The 19,904-nt window shown below is 44.3% G+C and overlaps 1 protein-coding gene across 14 annotated transcripts in view; it reads right to left on the bottom strand.

Moving 5' to 3' along the window:
- The window catches only part of Foxp (forkhead box transcription factor P), a 246,630-nt gene that overhangs the window by 212,304 nt on the left and 14,422 nt on the right, over positions 1 to 19,904 (bottom strand). For 5 of the 14 annotated variants that reach the window (XM_072011551.1, XM_072011553.1, XM_072011555.1 and 2 more), the window contains exon 1: positions 3,384 to 4,484. The exons of 1 other annotated variant lie outside the window; for it this stretch is intronic. In XM_072011551.1, coding sequence (XP_071867652.1) covers positions 3,384 to 3,413 — 30 coding nt within the window. In that variant the 5' untranslated portion in view covers positions 3,414 to 4,484. Of the gene's footprint in view, positions 1 to 3,383; positions 4,486 to 19,904 lie in introns of those variants that run through there. 8 more of the 14 variants (XM_072011557.1, XM_072011558.1, XM_072011561.1 and 5 more) reach the window with 3 other exon arrangements.

Below are 19,904 nucleotides of genomic sequence, written 5' to 3'. Positions count from 1 at the left end.
GGTGCTCGTAACGTGCACACTCGACGCGCACTGGAAACAAATGTCGTACCTATGCGTGACAACCCTTATTGCGGCGAGGGGGTGGTGTGTTTGTGAGCTGCGTGTTTATTGCTCGACCTGGCAATAATAACTGGTTATTATTCATTACTCTGGCGCACCGTGTTCGGAACGCACGAATGTCGCAGTCAACTACATGGCGACGAGAATCACTCTTTTTACTCTCTTTTTTTTCGGCTCCTCTCGAGCCGTCGAGGACACGACGATTCGTGAAATATCGCACTACGACTCCCCTTCGCTGGTGCCGGGGGAAAAAAGTGACGCGTTATAAACTACCGGAGAATTTACGCTTAGCGAGACGTCGAAGGATCTATCCAGATCTATACTTTTGGAAAGATTATCAGACATGATATTGATTCGTTACTATAATAAGAGTCTGATCCGATAGAGAAACGTATGCAGTTATTTATTGCTTCGCCTGCATTTGCAGATCACCATGTACCATGCCATATGATCAGGAACGTTTAAAGAAAGCATCGTAGGATCGTATCCTTCACCGTAGCGACAACCAAGTAGAAGAAAAAAAATTATATATATGGGGATTCGCGTCGCAAACCTGGAGCATGAATAAACCAACGAGCAAAGGTGTGGTTCCCAAGCGTCCACAGTAGGAAATCGCTCACCGGGGAAGAAAGATGGAGAACAGAAGCCAGGAGCGAACCAAGACGTGATTAATATAAAAGTGGGCGGAGCTTGGTCTGGCCGGAAGTAGCCGAAGAGGGATGCTGTGCCGTGCCAAGCAAGCGCGAAAACGGGGGTTATAGTGGCACAACTGTGTTGGTACACTGTACCGTATGTATCTTCATCCTATGCGGCTGCATACACGCCCGCTGCCCCTGCTATGTGTATGCGTGGAACGCACGTGTGTGCACACTCAGACGGGTCTACGTCCGAAGCAGCGAAAGAGGTGAGAAGATGGGCGAGCACGCCAGCCGTGGCGGGGATGATGCGAAATATACACCACGATTGACAAGCAACACCCTTTGGCCGATCTGAACCTTCGTTCGAGCAACGAGAAAGGCGTGACAAAGACTTCGAATCGTTGCCAGGTAATGCCCAGCTCGAGCAAGAAGATGAACCGATGATACCACGCACCAGGCACTTGGAAATAACACGACGAATCGATCGGTACACCGGTGGACCACGCGACCATTCAACTTGGAACAGGAAACACCATATCAGAATTTCCAACACTTCTCCAATTGATGTTCCATCGTTGCCTTCACTCCACACGGACCTCTAGCCTTTCGAGCGATCGTCAGACAGCGATTTGTTTTAACACGGCTGTCAGTGAGCAGTCGCCTTTGAATTTTGACGAAATCTTTGGTCAGCCAAAGGGACCAGAAGCAGATGGCTGCACGGAGTACCGGCAACCTTGAAGGAGCACTAGAAAACGGAAAAAGGAGAGAGGATAGGAGAAGCAGGGTGGGTTAGTTGATTGGCGAATATGGGATCGAAGGGAACCGGGCGATTCACAGGGGTTTCGGAGACGCGGGGTGCAAGGGTTGATGCGCGGGGGTGGCCAACCCCACCTACTTCTTTAACGCCCCCAAGTAGGGTAGGACCGCCTCCGTCTCTGCGTTGTTCCACCTACTACACCCCGGGACTTCTGCAGTCTCATACCTACACCACCCATACACCATCATCCTCCCATAGCTTCGTCTACTCCCATTGACTATATCCTTCTGAGAAAAATCACCCCTATTCCCAGGTAACACGAAGCGTTCTTCGATTGAAGCGTAACTACCATTACCAAACGAATATACCAAGCTAGGTGCCATCTCGGATGTTTCGTTGGATACGTCGGATAAATTTAAAGGGGAGATTGAGGCGTCACGATTAATCGATGGTCTTTCCACTGTAATTTTAGAGCAATCAAACGAACGTTAGGTTCCTATAGTATTCTCTTTCTGTTCCTTTTTTCTTACTATTTTCTTCCTTTGCCTTTTCTTTGATTCGAGTCATACGTTTCCCGTTAAAAGCGATAAATTACAGTTGAAATGGAACGATACCAAGCACTATACACGCGAAATAGGTTGCAGATAGTGAGTCGTTGAAATAATCGAGCTAATAACGCGATGATTCATATCGGCGTATTATATCTTTCAAATTTTCAGGCAGTGTCAAAGCAAGCCTATTACTGCCAAGATTATTTTTAGGAAAAATGCGTTTTGCCGGAAAGATTTCTGTACTAAGGCAGATACGCATTTAGTTACTCGAGCGTAGTTAATCTTGGAACTGTGTAGCGAGATTTATTTGACCAACCATTTTGCTTGTCCGGTGCACCTATTTGTCTTGTCAGGATCGTTAAAGTGTCATTTCCACGAATATCGTCCGGTTCGCTCAACGTAAGATCAATCAGAAAACCCCAAAGCAAAGAGCCATTTATCTATATTATAACGAGAAACGCTCGGCTACCGTAAAACGACAAAACGCGATAAGCCTAAACTTGGTTTTATCGAAATACTAGAACCGCTATGACGCACATTACCGTGATCAGCGGTCGCCTGTTACATGTCTTTCGGTGGAATAATCGATAAGTTCGTAATATCGATCGTTTTTCCCAAATATTTAAATACCCATTTCCGCTAACTCTGTTTTCGTAGCGACCCAATTCCGCTGAGTGAAAATCGCGTTGCGCGTCATTAAAAATGTAACGATAATCTCAAGTATTTTCGTACTAAATGTCGATTTTATTCCGAATCGTATTGCAGTGCCTACCGATAAATATCGTCCTGTACCGATCTCTAAACCAAAGACAGATACTTTATACATATGTACGTTCGCCGATCGGTACAACCTATCTCCGCAGAGATGCTAAATTCTCCGGTGACAAAACGAAACAATACGAAACAACGGACAAAAAGGGGAGGAAATATGGTGGAACAAAAGCAGCACGCACACCAATAAGAGAAGGAAGCGATAGATGCAAATGATTGGAAAAAAGCTGAACAACAGTCTCGGGTAACGACAGCGTGCAAAGGGACTCGTCGATGGCACGTGGCGATCATCATTGAGTAAGAGCAACGCAAAGAACGATGAATGAGGCAAGCGGCAGAGAATGATGAGACAAAGAGACGGACTTAAACGAACGAAACGAAAGAGAAAGAGAGAAAGAGAGAAAGAGAGAGAGAGAGAAAATGCGTGACTGAGATACAACCATACGATTGTATTTAATCCTAGACAGGCAGACAGGTAGGCAGGCAGGCAGGCAGGCAGGCAGTCAGGCAGTCAGGCAGACAGACAGTCAATCAGGCATCGAGTGTCATTAAGAAGCAGTGCAGTGAAGACGAAACAAGTGTTGCAGGGGTGAAGAAAGTCTCTACCTGGACGGGTCTCCAGCGTGGTTCCAGCATGTCCCGCTTCCTCCTCGTCGTCTCGCTCGTGGCTGTTCTCGCTTGTTCCTCCGTCCTTCTCTTCGTAAAAGTATTTTTCGAAGAAACGAAACGGAGACACAAGACCCGTTTCCCGTTTCTCCTCTATCTTCCACAATCTTCGTCCTGGTAATTCGTACTTTTCCTCCCTGTCCGTCTTCTCCCGCCCACCCCCTCTTACTCCTCTGTCCTTCTGCCACCTCTCTACCTTTCTCCGCCTCCCCCTCTTCCTTCTCACGGGGTCCACTTCCTCCCCCCTTTCTCTCTTTCACCTTCTCGTTCCTCTCCTTCCCACTCTCCTTCTCTCTCTCCCTCGCTCTCTCTCCTTTTCCTTCCTTCAGAAGTCTATTTATCTATTTATCTATTCCTCCCTTTCGGCCTTCGCGGTTCACGGCTTCTCTCTGTCTCTCTCTTTCTCTTTCTCGTCGTTGGTCACCTCCGCGTGCGCCGCGCCACGTGTCTCTCTCCTTGGGGAGAGGAGGACGATGTCTCGATTTCTCTCGGTGTCGCGGTTTTTAATTTCTCTAGCCGGGACGCGAGCGCGACAATGCGGCGAGACAACGGTAGGTTACGACGATATCTGTCTATCTGTCGGACCAAAGGGAAGAGCGATGTGTATCCACGTGTTATCCTCGTAAGTGCTGCGTGATATTTTTGAAAGGAGGGTTGTGGATGATGATAGTGGTAGTGTAATAGTAGCAGTAGCAGTGGTAGTAGTAGTAGCAGTAGTAGTAGTAATAGTAGCAGTAATAGTATCAGTAGTAGTAATAGTAGCAGTAGCAGTAGTAGTAGTGTAGTAGTAGTAGTGGTGGTAGTGGTTGTTGGTGGTGGTGGTGGTGGTGGTAACGACGAAAGGCGCCCTCTTTCGCAATCGGAGCTGACCAGCGTCGTGTTCGTCCACGTCCTTGGTCTTTATCCTCGTCGTCGTCGTCGTCGACGCAGGAAACGTGCGCTGAACCGTGCGGAATTGAGAGTGTGGTTTAAAGAAAAAGGGGTACCGCGCGCCGGTGGCTGCCGTCGCGACTGTGCGACGCTCGGCACCGCTTGGCCGCGAAACCCTACGGCCGCACCGAACACGCGGCTACTGAGTCGGCGCACTCACACGGCCTCCCTCTGTCTCCATCCCTCCCTCGCCGTTTCGTTGCCTCTTCGTTTCACCTTCTATCTCGATGTATCTCGTTCCTCGTCCCTCGTTGTAGTCCCGTTTCTGTCAGACACGCTTCGTCCGCGAAGCCTCACTACTTGTACGTAGCTCCTTCTGCCTTCGTGTCTGTCGTTCTTTTCTTTGTCCGTGTCTTGCTTCTCTCGCGCTCTTTCTTTCTCTCTCTCTCTCTCCCTCTCTCTCTCTCTCTTTGTCCCGTTGTCACCCGCGTCTTCTTGGATATTCTGCCGAGCACTTACCAGTTTCTCCTTCGTAAATACGCTTTTGATTTGAACGTACAGCCAGACTTCGCTGACACGCAAAAATGTGCAGAAGCTTGAATTTTGTATCGTGCCGCATCAAGGAACACTTGACTTGCAACGTGTTGCGGCAACACTGCCGAGATACCGGTAATTAGATAATCAGATAATCGTGGCACGTGTAGGTTTCCGCGATATCGTTTATAAGATAGATGCTGATCCGTGTTCACGCACGGCAGAGGTTGCGTTAAGATATGGACGGGAGTTGATGCGGCTCGATGTAGTTATTGTTATCGATTCGGCCTAGTCCTAAGACCACACTAAAGCTGACGAGCCATTCCAATGCATTCATCACCATCACATCGCAGGGCAATTTATCATCGCCGTATGCACGTAGTCTTGGATATAATCATCAATTCGTAATACCTTTCATTCATGATATTTAAAACCGACGTGCATACACCGTGGAAATTGCATGAATACCCCTTCTTCCCGTCTAAATATACGCGTTCGCTTCCTTTTTTTTTTTTTTTTCTTTTTTATTCATAGCTTGTTGCCGCGGAAGGGATCGTTCTTTGACATTTTAATAATCTTCCTCTTGCTTCCGGGTACGAGTAATTTCGATATATACAGAATGCACGGACGGTGAATGAGAAACTTGGATAGAACATGGTGAACGAAAGAGTAAGCAGATACTATTAGAGGTTATCATGAAAAGTTGTGCCAGACAGTGACACATATCGAGGAAAGGAGCGTATGGTATGCAAGATTGAAACTGTCATGGTTATAATCGGAACGATAGCGAATGATGGGGGTGAGGACAATGTAGGGAAAACAGGTCGTGGAAGGGAAGCACGGAGGGGGACTTTACATTGGCTAGTTTGTTGTTGTTTGTTGTTGTTGTCCGTCTTGTTTCTCGACGGACGGAACCAAACCATTCGCACAATGCCGAGTGCATAGCTACGGTATTGATAAGAACCTTCAATGGCGGTGAGGAAAGAGGGATACCGAGGGAAACGGGCAATGTGAGAGCGTGAAAAGCAAAAGCGTTGCGCACATACAAGCGCGAGATACTACAGAGAGCACGATTTTTGTTTCACTTCGATAAATCCTTTCGTCATCTGACGTTATCGATTTCATAATTGAAAACTGTCATGTAAGAATTCGATTTGTCCGATCGGATGTATCTTCTTCACGCTGTCAATAGTAATTACAGGGTCGACACAGCGGAAAGAGATGCGTTTAATAAATAAGAGGAGAGATCAATCGTTAATCGACAGGAAAATAATACCCGTCGGAAAGTAATATCCGGAAAATGCGACAAAACAGGAGCCTGTGGAAAGGGACATCGTTATCGCTTAAAAGCCCCGATATTCGGCGAAATATCGCACAAACACCGTCATTCTGATGAAAAGATTGTCAATAACCTCTAACACCTGTTGCACAGTTTAGCGACGGATTTTATTCTCACGCGTGGGCTATATTCATTTATTGGCTCGCGGATTTCATGGGTCACACATCGTTCACGTCGATGCACAGCGGCATAAACGGTTAATGTGGTTCATTCACACAGTAATAAAACTACATTCGGTGAAAATTTCTGATAAAATTATATCGGCCGCAATAAATTTCATCGAATTATTGCACTCTAATTGCTATGCATTTATTAATCGTACGCAATGCCGCATATATGTTAAAAAGCCGCATTATCATTCTCGGTGAGAACGTTTGGATAAATTGCTTATTGAAATTAAGCCACTGTATCGAAAAAGTAACGATGAAGAGGATTAAGGTTTATAATAATTTCCCCCGTTCATGGTCGAGTACGAGCGTGTTCTAAGAAGATTACGGTCTCTGGTTATCATTGTATCGGTGTAATTTCCTGGTTAAGTACAAAAAAGAAAGTTTTTAACAACCATAGGAGAAGGATCGTGCTGTTTCACCCTCGATCTATCCACCTTGCGTGGGAGGTGCATTTCGTAGTGTTGTTGATTTTTGCATAATTTATCAAGGTTGTTTGGTTAAGCGAACCGTTAGGGTGAGTCGCAGGGGTTGTCGAGCTTGGGGATTGCGCGATGGGGCGACAATTTCAGACACCCTTCGCCAAGATGATTAGCATCCGCTTCAGGGACGTACTTATTTCCAATCTTACTACTAATTTTTCTCAAACTGTACCGCAGTCATGTTATTGTAAAAAAAATAATTAATTCGTCAAAATACAAACGATCTTCCTACGATCTTTTTACATCGATCGACTCGGCCCTTTTCGAATATCTACGATGCTTACACGGTGCGCGATGTCTTGCTATGGACATCCGAATCTACTTACACCGTGCGTCTATCATTATTTCACTGCATGTGGAACAAACACGAATTTCAAAATAACATCGTATCATAAAATCAAATGTAAACGACATTATAACTTGTTTATAAATGAAACGACGATTGTCGATAAACGAAGCAACGGATACCAACGAGTAAACTAAAAAATACGAAAGTGGAAAAAAATCATATTTTTGTACGACACGCGTTTCTTCGAAAGAATCTTCGTTTAGGACGGCCCTGTCCGACACGTAAGCAGGCATATCGCGAGTACACGACGGAGTTGTTGAGGATGGGAATGGGTGGACGCAGGGTTGGCACACAGTACGAAGGGGTTGCGAGGAGCAAAGGGGTGTCCAGTGGTACCAGGGAATGGGACAGCGAGGAGCGGCAGGGGGTCGAAGGGGACAAAACCCGTTCTATACTATACTACTCTACAATAGTTGTTTACCAGAGTCATACTGATCGATACTCAGTGTTTGCTATCAGAGGGAACCATGCATGCCGGGCGCTACTTGCCCAACACCAAAAGTAAACACCCACCCCCGTCCGCTATCACCCCAACAACACTCCCACCGTTCCTCCACCGACTGGTTAGCGGCGAATTCTCACTCGCACATGCTACCCCTCTCGCTCACTCTTCCAATCTCTCTTAGTGTCCTAGCCGATCTTCGTGGAATGCATAGACATTTGGTTTGCGTGTTGCGCGGTACATACGTGTACGTACGATCATAAGTGCAAATGTACATTTCGTACATCGATAACAGAAGACCTCGCCTACACGGTCCACCTTGGGGATCGACGATTCGATCTACTCGCAAACCACTGTTAACATATTGGTTCTATGTTCGATGTCTCGTCTTAGAATTCGGTTAATCTGAATATTTGGTCGAATGCAATTGCCACGACATTTAAGAAAATACGCACGAGTATAAACGTTCATAAACAACGCACGTGTGTATCACAGGCGTCCTGTTTCCCTGTAGCGAGCTTCTATGTTTAACCACTTCGTTCACGGTATAAACTGCACCCGCAGGAGCGCGCGGGGGTTGTCTCCGAACGATCATAGCTAGGTCCAGGCCGTTTCACCTCGTACATTTGCATAATAAGGTCTCTACTACACGTGTCCGGGAACACGGCACCAGGGGAAATAAGGGTGTTAAAGGGTGTAGCGTGGAAAAAAAATATACGTGCCGTAAGATTTTTCGGCGGACACGGAGATTTTGACGCGACGCTGAACAATGTCGTTACCACGAGCGGAACGGTATACATAATTTTCACAGAGTGCACGAGTATTTGCATAATATCCCAGGCCAAAGAAAAATAGGGCTTGTTCACGTGTGCGGATAGAATTATCCGTGCTAATGGAGCAATTAACGTGTCCAATGTATATCTTTTTTTCCCTTTCTTTCTTTCTTTGATCGTGACGTTCGATCGATTTTTGCGGCAAGGTGAATATAGTGGCGCCTAGCACGATAACTCGTTATGGTAAACGGCATTCGGAGTAATGATTTTAATACGAAGTCCCGTAAAGAGAGGGTGGGACGCGGCAAAAGCCGGAAAGTCGCCGCAAATCCTGCGCAGAAGGGAACAGAATAGGGAGACCGGTAAACAAACAGTGAAAATAATATAATTTACAGAGGATTAGGAATGGTCGGAACGGTGCAAGGGAGGGAAGGGTAGGAAAGGGGCGGAAAAGGGTTTCGGTGCACAGAATAACTGTTTCTGGTTATAATTGATATCCTGGCAAAGCTCTATAATCCCCCCCAGTCGAGCCACCACCCTCTTGAAAGTCGAAACCCACTACGGCAAAAGGTGGAGACCCCAAAACCGCACCACGTTTGGTCATGCTTCTATTTACGGAACATTTTCATAATGGTTTATTTCCGCTAATGTCAGCCGACCAACGGAAAAGACCGTATTTTCTCTACAAATTTCACAGACAGTCTGCGCCCGGTTTACCTTCATTTCGATTTCCCCCGCGAAGACGAAACTGCAAAATACATTATTTCATCGTCGAACTTGTTTCGTGCGGCTTGCGGTTAACATGGCCCATTTAGTTCTCGAACTTCCGACATTTTCCTATAACGTATCGCGTGTGTTTTTTCATAATAACGCACCGAGATTTATCATTCGCGAAATTTTTCCATTATTTAAATTTATTCGCACAAAAGATTTTCACGAACCAACCCAGTCGGGTCTCTCTCTGAAAAGGTAGAGAATCGGCCGCGTCGTGTTTCGCGTTTCAACGTTCGCTCGCACAGAGATTGCTAATCGAATTAACAAAAACGACGCGATAAAAAAACATCGAAAGAAATGCCAACTATAAAAATGAGTTGTAACGAAGCGTAGGCAAAAAAATGTGGTGTAGAAAAGCGAAGCCAGGACGCGGCGACATCGGTGAAAGGAAGAGAGAAATGTAATATCTAGCGACCACGTAATTATGATTCCATTGAAAAGTTCGCCAGACTGGCCCTTCGTGGACGCATTAATGCGGCTGACCGTCTCTCTCCAATTATAAAAGTCTTCGAACAATGGAAACCGCGAGTACTGACATCGGGGCGAACACATGCACGAACGGGTAAATAATACTCGCATCTGTCCAGCTCCGTTTTTCAACGTTTGTTCTTCCGCCCGCCATCCGGATGTCTGGGGCTCTGTCTCGCAGAGCATTTCACTCTCAAGAGTATCATACCAAGGGAATCTCCTCTCTCTTCGTCCATTCCGGTTCTTTCTTCTCTACATTTTGAAGTGCGTAATAAGACAAATTCCAGCTGTTAGAATGATCAGGGGCACAGGACCTAATTAGCGAACATGAAATAATCTCCCTAGTTCGTGTACCGTGTTTTCCAGAGAATACGTAATTTTCAGCCTGAATTAAAGATACAATAGGGGCCCCGCGTATAGCGTCAGCTTTATTCTCATTGTAACTCGTTGACAAAGAAAAACGAAGGAGTTGACATTTAGCGAACGAACGGAACGTGGAACGCGCTACAGATCCTACGAATGACAAATTAACGAGCCGTGGTTTTCTCTCACGCCAAGATCCTCCGAGTGTTCGAAACGGCGCAAATCCACCCCCTGTTTCGACGAACGATCTAATCCTCGACAAAACTTCGACGAAGCCGTTAAAAGAGATTGATCGTCATCTCGTCACTCGTACTCGATCCAATTCTTCCCCCGCTCTCCCTCCCTCTTCCTCTTTCACCGCGTCCCAATAAATCCCACGAAACGTAGAAACGACGAATGAAATCTTCGCTGTAAATACCTGGTCCAAGTATCGGCGCATTAGTCACGTCCTTAAATGTAGCTCAACCCTAAGATTCGTAGAGCTAAGGGTACATTTGCATAGTAGAAGAAAGCATTAGTGACGTCACTTACCGCTACGATCAACTTGATTTCGAAGGATTTCGATACGAACTACGAGCTAAGGCGATACTGTGGAACAGCTAACACTTTCGATGGACTATTAATGATACCACTGATTCATCTCGAAACTTAGGTTTAAGTCAATGTTTAACTGACAACGTATGAACGTTGACGTAAAGATATTAACACGTCGCGTATAAACAGGATTACTATAACCCATCGCGAAATGAGAAATCGTGTGTAAATTGCAGTTAGGGAAACCGTGTCTTACCGATAATTCTAAAGAGTCAAAAATTTTACAGGAATACCAACTCAAGAATGAATTGCGGCTATGAAAGTGGGGAAGGGGGTGTCATTAGAGATCCAGAGGGGTTGCCAGCCACCTCTCCAAGTCGCTACCCTCACCGTCCCCTTATCCGAGGGGAATTTCTAACTGATTTACGAGAAAACAAGACTGTTTAATATTTCTCTTGGTCCCTTGGCGCCACGGTTAGACTCCTGCCTCGACGCGTGACTTTCGCAACATGTCCAAAGTCTCGTAACTTGGTTAAATCAACGTGTATTACGATACGTAACGTCGTTCAGATAATTATACGATTTATTACGAGATTTCTTAAATTTTTCATATTTCGATGCGGTTAAAAAAAAAGTGCAAACGGTAAAAATCCAAAAGAATTTTTGTTTAAAAGTTGTATGATCATATGTATATGCAAACCTGTACAGTATGACAATGAAACCTGTATCGCTCGCTTGTATAAATCTCCCACTTGAGATCTACTTAGAGACCCTCATTCTCTACGGTTTTAACCCTCGGTAACGTCCTCACGACCAAACAAGTCGCTTTTGCTTCCAACCCCGCTGCTTGGCTGGCACGGTCGGTGGCGTATTTCCTAAAGATGTAAATGCCAATCCCGATGTTAGTACCTGCATTTATGAAAGATTCCTAACGTTATCAATAACTGTGCTTTCACAGTGAAAATTTCGAATCGTACAATTGTAATTGACATCTACAATTATTAAATTATATTTCTTAATTTTGTTTTGGAACAAACTTCGTAATTGCGCGCCACAACGAGCTTCACAGTCGAGTAACCTGTTGGTTAAAACGCGCAAAACACTTTGGAAAGTTCGTGAAAACGTCGATTACCAGCGACTTAAACCATTTTAAAAACTTGGTAATTTTATCGTTCGGTTTTGAAAGATGTAAGAGGGAAGCTTGCGCTCGGCTGATAAAAATAAGATTATCCGTCTGCTAGCAATTCGAGACATTCGAGATATCTTCGAGGAACTATTTACATCCGCAGCGCCAAATCATTAATAAGGCGCCTAGCGGACTTCTACTAACTCCAAGGGAACAATTGGGAAAGGAGCCTGCAAGAAGGATGGCAGAAGGGTTACAAAGGAGGTCAGAGAGTGGTTTAAGGAACGAGACATTCCACTCGACATTAATGATAATTAGAACGTTAAGGTGACAAACGAAAATAAAACAAAAGACGAAGGGATGTACATTTCTATAACGATGAACAATTTCCCTGCAAAATGTCTACATTAAGATTGTAAACTCTGAATTAAAATTTCAACTGTTATCGGACATGAAACAAAATGGAATTAAAACCTGAAAGACAGAGAAGTCAATGTCAGAGATCTAGTAGTATATGCCCGTGTAGATCAACCAAGAAGAATATACCTACTACGATTCCCAAATAATTATCCAGCAAGTCAGAAATTGTCTCTGTTTAAAGAACGCGAATGTCGCGCGTTTTAATAATTTGAGAACACAGCCGCGGCAATTGATAATCCCACGATGAACCCTCCTAATATTTTTCTCCGCAGTTCCCAGCGTCCTCCGTCGAAAGAAAAATGGGAAAAGGGTAGCAGAAGCATAAACACCCGCGATAGCGAGCTCTCGTTATCACGAATAAATCAAATGACTGGTGGATATAAGCGGACAAAGCAACCCCGCAGCATATTTTCTAGTAAACTTTCCCGAGGAGGTGTGAGCCCGGAGAGATAATAAATGCATGTACACGATACGAAGCAGCCAATATAACACCGGTGAAATTTATATAGACTCCGCACACGACTTCGTGGACCTACGTGTACATGCACAAGGGATGCTTCGTTTTACTGTGCTCTTCTGGCAACTGCCCGCGGTAAATAGCCGGATTATAAATAACAGTTGCGACAATATTACCCTTGCGGCATGGGATGGTAACCGCAACTGTGTCGCGTACATTCGTACAACATCGACGAATGCGATGCAATTGCAACTGATAAGAGCCTTTGCCAAACGAGAGAAGTCCTAGTAACGTGGCACGGCTCGTTTCTCTTGCCGAATTCGCTGCATTTAACGAATCCCTCTCCCTATCTCTCTTTCAACCGAATTCGACTTCATTCACGCACACCGACGCAATAGACGCTGGGTAGCCTCCAGAGTTTTTCCCTTTAACGAACGACCGTTATAAATAATTTCGATGCTTTGTCGTATTGCGTCGGCCGAGCGTGCCACAAAACTGAGTAGGGGGTGACTCCACGTCTCTACTCTTTCTTTTTTTCTCGACCGCGCCAAAAGAGGGTGAACCCCAGAATCAGAGGGTCCGAGAAAGGGAAAGAGGTTCTCCGAGGTTCTCGCTCATTTATTCCTTTATCTCGTTATGAAAGAAAGATATCCCGCTAAGAAAGGATTAATTAATTAATACAACGCTTGATAATATATTTATCGGATCGACGCGTCCGCGGAGAACCCGGCGCTGTCGGTGTATTTCATCGAAATTGTTTGATGTAGCTCGCGCGGTACGTTTGGCAGGAATTTATGGAGGCGCGCAATACAGTTTATTGAAAATTATGTAGATCCCAGTTCCGCGAGCGAAAAAAAAATACAAAAAAAAGGGCCAGATAGCTATTCTAATAATCGTGTGTACCGCACTTATAATTCATGGAGGCGAAAGCGCGGCTCAAAGCACAATGCATATACTTGGCCGCGCGATAAATAACCGTTGGCTGTATGAATCATCGCAATTTATATTTCGCTCGGCTATTTTTATCGTTCGGTATATTATTTTTTATACGCCAGCGTAAACCCCATAAATCTTTCCTAATTAAAGGATTTAACGTACCTGGGCGGGAAGGAGCGGGAGGAAAAAAAGGTATCGCGAATGCCGAGCGAATAATTCGACGAAACACGTAGGTGACGCGAAAGAACAATAAGTGGTTGAAACGGGCGAAACCAAGACATCGAAGAACGACGGAAGCACGAAGATAGAAGCGAAATTAGCCCAGAGGGACTTCTTAACAACTGGCAGAGAATAGTAGGGAGTGGGTGGCTTTTACACGCGGCTCTAACCACCCTTACGAGATACAATCCACCCCCTTATGCCTCGGTAACTCTGTCGAATTTGTAGTTAAGGTTGTAAACGTAAACCTGGGAATTCACCCCCACCAAGATTCGCCGAGCGTTACCGCTCCACGCTTTCTCATTCGAACCCTTTTCCATCCTTCTTCGCACAGGCCAAATATATGAACGCGTATACGCGACACTGCTACGCAAATGTTAGGTTATGTTTGCAAACCCTCTCGTACGTAACACGCGCCTCGTTCTTCTACAACCCTCAGTATATGTACCACCCACGTCTTACAACCTCCCTCCGTGGATAACGAGCACGATGTAAAGCTCATCTCTCTCTCTCTCTCTCTCTCTCTCTCTTTCACGGCGTTACTCTAGCTGATAACTTTTCGAACACGCGATATTATCCAACGTCGATGTACACGATATATTATTATTATTTTCTTCTCGACAAAACACGTGTCTTTGAGAATTCGTTGATCCAACGGTAAGTCTAATAAAGCGAAACAACTCTGGGATATTCTCACCTTGGAAAACCTACGTATAAACTATCAACGAAAGGACAGAAGATCGGGTGGCTTATACTTGCCATCGCTAGTATATCGAATCCGCAGTGGAAACATGCTCGGGAAATGGTTGCGGATATTGGCCATAGATATATTTCTGAGGGAGCAAAAGGGAGCGCGTTGGAACATAAAAAGATCGCCTCGCCTTATAGCAAACGGCAACCACCCCTACTTTCTACCACCCCCCACCTTCACGACCTTCCTTCTCTTTCTCGTCCTCTACTAGCGTTCACAACCACCCTCCGATTTATGGAGCATTCTGTACATTCGATATTTTCTATTGTCGATCGCCCCTATTTGTCTTATTTATGTTTCTTTTAGGGACCACCCTCGGTCACCCTCCGCTGTTTCTGCCTTGGCTTGGCCGGCGTCCACCCCCGGCCAAGTACCGCGTCCACTCTCGTGCGAAATTCACCCCCTACGGATACGGACGGTCGACCGACCACTGGATATTCCGAAGGATTTGCTCGCGATGCAAAAGCGCCGCTATATTAAAACGATATATTCCGGCGAGGCATAGGAAATTAAATACGAGGGGAGTATCGTTACCACTTAACGCCAAGCGAATATTCCTTTCGGCAAAGGATGAAAAACAGGTATAAGAATGCACCGTATCATTGTGTGTGATGTGGTCTCCGAATTACAATGACCTGGCATATTTCGCGTAGAAGATGACGAGGCGAAGCTATTTTCTGGATAAGCGGATAAGCGTATTTTATACTCGGTGTAGTGTGAAAATTGAAAATACCAGCATCCAGGGTACAAACTAATATAATAAGTTATCACGGCGCAAGCCTTTTAGCTCTATGACGACGAAACGATTGGAGGGAAAACGAACGAGCGTCTTACTCTGAAATCCAGCTCAGCCGATAGTGTCTTCTTCTTGTACGGTGTACACGATTTGTCTTCGGCTAGTTTAGACTCGGTGTTAATACGAGAATAAACAGCGAGGTAAGATCCCTCTTGGCTTAACGCGTCTCTCCTTGAGTAAGCCCGGTTAAGTCTAGAGGGAGGTTCGAGATTCGAGGTTCCAGGTTTCAGGTCTGGACGGCCTCGAGCTGGAATGAGCAAGGGCTTTCTAATTAAGATCGTTAAACTGCCATGAAATTCAAATTACGTTTACTGCTGTCCTTACTTCCCTTCACGGACCCTTTTGCGGACGATGGCGAGGCACCATTTCGCTAGACTCTTCGGTCAGAAATTAACTATACCTTTTTAAAAGTTTCTCGTACGTAATAGAACCACGGCGTGGAAGCGTCGTTCACCGCGAAAGATCGAACATTGATAAAAAAAGATCTCTCCATACGCGAACAGTATACACGAATATCTTTCTTGTACAGACGTCGTAACAGAAATCGGACGTTTTGTCGCACGTCGGTATAAGAAGACTAATCGATATCGAAATTTCAATAATACTGCAATCTGTGAGCACTTCCCAGACTAATCTGACGATATTAGCATAGATCCTCGGACGTTAGATAACTTGGAATCTTGAAGGGTTGAGGGAGGAAGGAGGCAAAGGACGTCTGATAACCGCCCCTTGTAAGTTAGCGTATCAGCCAGTGAGAAAGGGTAAGGAAAGGGGTGGTTTAGGACAGCACGCGTCCCTTCTATTAAATTAACGTAAGGCAAAGGGGTGGAAACCACCTCCTTCCCAGATACTAGGTCAACCGATTCAACCTCTCGGAATCCCAAGTGATTCATACGTCGTCCCCGTGACTCCTTGCATAAGACAAATTTTCCTGATGACGAAAGAAGAAGAGGACCGGCGTGATGGAAAGTTGTTCGACTAGCTGGTTAACCTACAGCCTAGTCTAGAAGCCAGGGACATAGATAAGAACAGGTCCTTGCCCTTGACAAACATTGAATTTCAAGGAAGTTTGGGCTCGCTTGCACCCGCAGACGTGATGTCAGAAGCGGAGCAACTGATTAAACTATCACTCGTTATACAAACTACCCCCATAGACAAGGGTCGTCCAGTTCAACTACGTCGTTCGTGAGCTAGAGACACGATCGCGAGCATCTACTGCATAATGCGGTCAAATATTAACGCTAACAGAGCTGTACTAAATTTAGACAATCGATGAAACGCTTCGACAACAGGGTGAAATAAGAAAAATACGATCGACTGGCGCCAAACGATGAAAATTCAACGACGTCACACCATGTTAAATATTTTCCCTGGAGAACGTATGGATCGAACAAACACGGAGGATGTTTTTGAGATAAGCAAGGAGTACATTGGAGTAGTTCGGACCCGTACGAATTCGAACGAAGAAAGGGTGTGTCGGACGACCGTGTCCTGTCATGTTCGATAGCGATATAGCTTAGGCCCTGGCTCCCTTAGAATTTCCTGATTCTCCTTTCTCTAATTGCATAATAGAATGCCCGCATGTAGGGAAAAGATGGGTGGTTAGTATAAACGTCGCATCCGTGGACCATGTATGAGGGCAGTGATGATTTTTGTTAATTATCTACTCATTCAACTCTTTCAATTTAATCAATAATCATCTTCTTGTATTGTTATTTCTTATTGTTTTTTATTTTTTAAGGAGAGTGCATGCATCGTGGTACACGAAGCGACTTAAACGAACGAGTAACCACGTCGTTCCATTAAAATGGTAAGGACGAATACATGGGAGGACACCATGGCGATAAAGCTCTTGTAGAGACAAAAGAGGAAGGTTTGTTTACGTAACGCTTTATCGTTAGAGGGTTCGCCGGATTTTCTTGTTGATCCTACCGGTTCTTCTAATAGCGATTTTGGTTTATTTTGGTTAACAAATTAAAATGTTCCCTTCCTTTATGTTCTATCCCTAAAAATTACTCTGCTTTTGTTTCTCATAACTGGATAAATATTTATGCAAGATTATCGGGAGGGACAAAAGTTGTTTAGGAAAATTATAAATTTCCTCGGAAGAGAACGGGTAAGAGATAGAAAGCGAGGTAAGATTATCGTCTTCAGCAACTGTTCGCTTTAGAAATGAAACCATGTCTGTTTGTCTGTTTGTAGAAGCAATTAGCATCGTCACCTCGTAGATTGGAAGGATCACGGCGTTGCTCGGCCCGACGTCACGCCTTGCCACAAGCGGCGAATTACAATTACCTAAAACACACAACGAGCAAACGCTGGAAAGCAACAATAACTCGGTCTCGAGTTGAACCGTATCTGCGACCGTAATTCGGTAGAAGAGATCTAAAACGTTTAAAATAATCGACGAATAACAACCGTGAATCTTACGAAAGAAAAATGTTCATTCTTCGAAATACGAAGCTAAAAACATCGAAAAATACGATCTATCAATTTTAAGCATCTCTGTGGATGAAATCGGTGAAGTGGTTGAAGAACGTTACGAATAAATCGATGAGACACCGCCGGCCTCGTAATAAGATGACTACGTTATAACGATCGGACACTTGGCGTATTATTAATTAACACTTCAATGAGAAAGTCCTACCATTCTGCTTCGATATATCCCCTGTTACCAAGTAGCCCCGATAAGTGCTCCACTGGTCGATAATACAGTCTGGAATGTGCAGAGTTTCAACGTTTTTACTCACTGCATTAGAGAAAGGTTTGTTCTTTCGAGTAACAAGACTGTTGGACTTATTTCTTCGTATTTTTTTGTTAGAGCGGCGAGTGAGAAAAATTTAGGATACCGATAAAATCCGATAGATAAAACTCACGGTTCATCTTGAGTACTTAGCTTAAAGAATTTTTTCACGGAGAGAAAACGACCAAGACCGAGGTAACGAGTGAAGTTTTTCATCGTTACTACCATGAAAAAAGATTTCGCCGAGGAAATAAATACAAATTGTCGGATTACCGAGACTTTTCACGCTGATATGGGACCCCATGCTGTTCACGCGACAACGTTCTCCATTTTCCGAATACTCCGCATAACTTACGAACAAGCCGCTTCATGAAACCCAAATGCGTTCTGGAATGTTTCCTCGGATAATAATAATAATAGAAAAAAATATCCGAAACAAAAGGTCTAATTACAGTGCGAAATTTCAAGAGAAATATTTGCTAATATGTTCGAATGTCTCTATTAAAATATGAGACACGATGCTTAATGTATTCAACCATTAATGAAGTGGACGTTTAATGGATGTTTTTGTCGTAAAATTGCCTCGGGCGAGTCCGGATTTGCTTTGCGACGGAAGGCGTTAAAAGTTTCGGAAATATTGCATCCGTTCGTAAAAAAGTAACAGAAGAAATGAGACTTCGTTCCAACTTTTATAATGACGAAATAAAAAGCTAGGGGCATAGACGGAATTGCATGTTCCACCGTTCAGCTGTTATTGTTACGCGCTTACGTCCCTCATAGATCTCACGAAAGTCGCGTAAAATCGTGCTTTCAATGCTCAGTGGGAAAAGAATTTCGTAAACAGTTTTATCTTTCTTCCAGAGCATTCGAACATTAATCGTCCACCTCTGACCTAATATCTACTGCTATCAATTATTCCCACACTATACGCTATTATTCAAATTTCCGTTTAACTCGACGACGAGTATGAGATAACTATAATCTATGACACGTTTATGGAATGTTAATCGCGATCTTAGCCGTTTATTCGTTTATGACATCTTACATGTGAATCAATTGCAATTACCGCACTTACTGCAGAAATTAGAAAATCAATTCGAACCAGATTAATCCTTAATAATCCTTTCCTTTTTAAGAAAATAGATACGCTTCATACGTGTTTTAAGCTTGAACAAAAAGTTTCGTACATGGTTCATTGAAAAAAATAATCGGCTGGTTGGATTCGTGCTTCAAGTTCGCCGCATTTTTGGAACGTTCGAGGCATAGCGGCGTTCGAAGAGCGAGGCATGTTAATTAAATAGCCGGAAAGAGTTTACCAATAACGTGTGGGGGTGTGTGACACGCGGTCTCGATAAAAAAAAGTCACCAGGGTTTTCCAACGTTCGGCTCTGACCTATGGTCACGGACTTTCGATCTTTACTTTAATTAAATATTTTCTGCGCGTCAGACCATCGCTTTACCTGCAAACGATCCGTTGCAAGACGAGCCGCAACATCGCCATAGATCACACCACGGTATCCCTTTTTATTCGATCTTTAACTGCTTTATATTACGAAGCATGAAAAGGGAACCATTTACCTTCTCGCGCACAGATTCTCTATATCTCTATAATAAACCAATACGCTGATTAATAGTACGAAAGTCTGTGATTCTTGTGGTATATGAGAATAAAGTAAGAAAAGGATTCAAGAACAGAGGTATGAAGTTACAAGGAGGCATAGGGAAAAAAGAAGAGACGAAAGAGTCGGTATAACGGCGCTGCTAAAAATGTACATCTTAATAGATTAATTAATATAATCTCCGAGAGGGTCGTCTCTTGGCAGACGAACAACTTCGTTCCAGTATGGAAAATGAATATTGTTGAGGTTAATTATAATTGGAAGAAACCTTGGGCAAATATTTCAACTGGTGAATTAAA

The sequence above is a fragment of the Bombus fervidus genome, chromosome 10 (genome assembly GCF_041682495.2).
Source record: "Bombus fervidus isolate BK054 chromosome 10, iyBomFerv1, whole genome shotgun sequence".
Lineage (NCBI taxonomy): Eukaryota > Metazoa > Arthropoda > Insecta > Hymenoptera > Apidae > Bombus > Bombus fervidus.
This window is presented reverse-complemented; position numbering and strand designations above follow the sequence as displayed.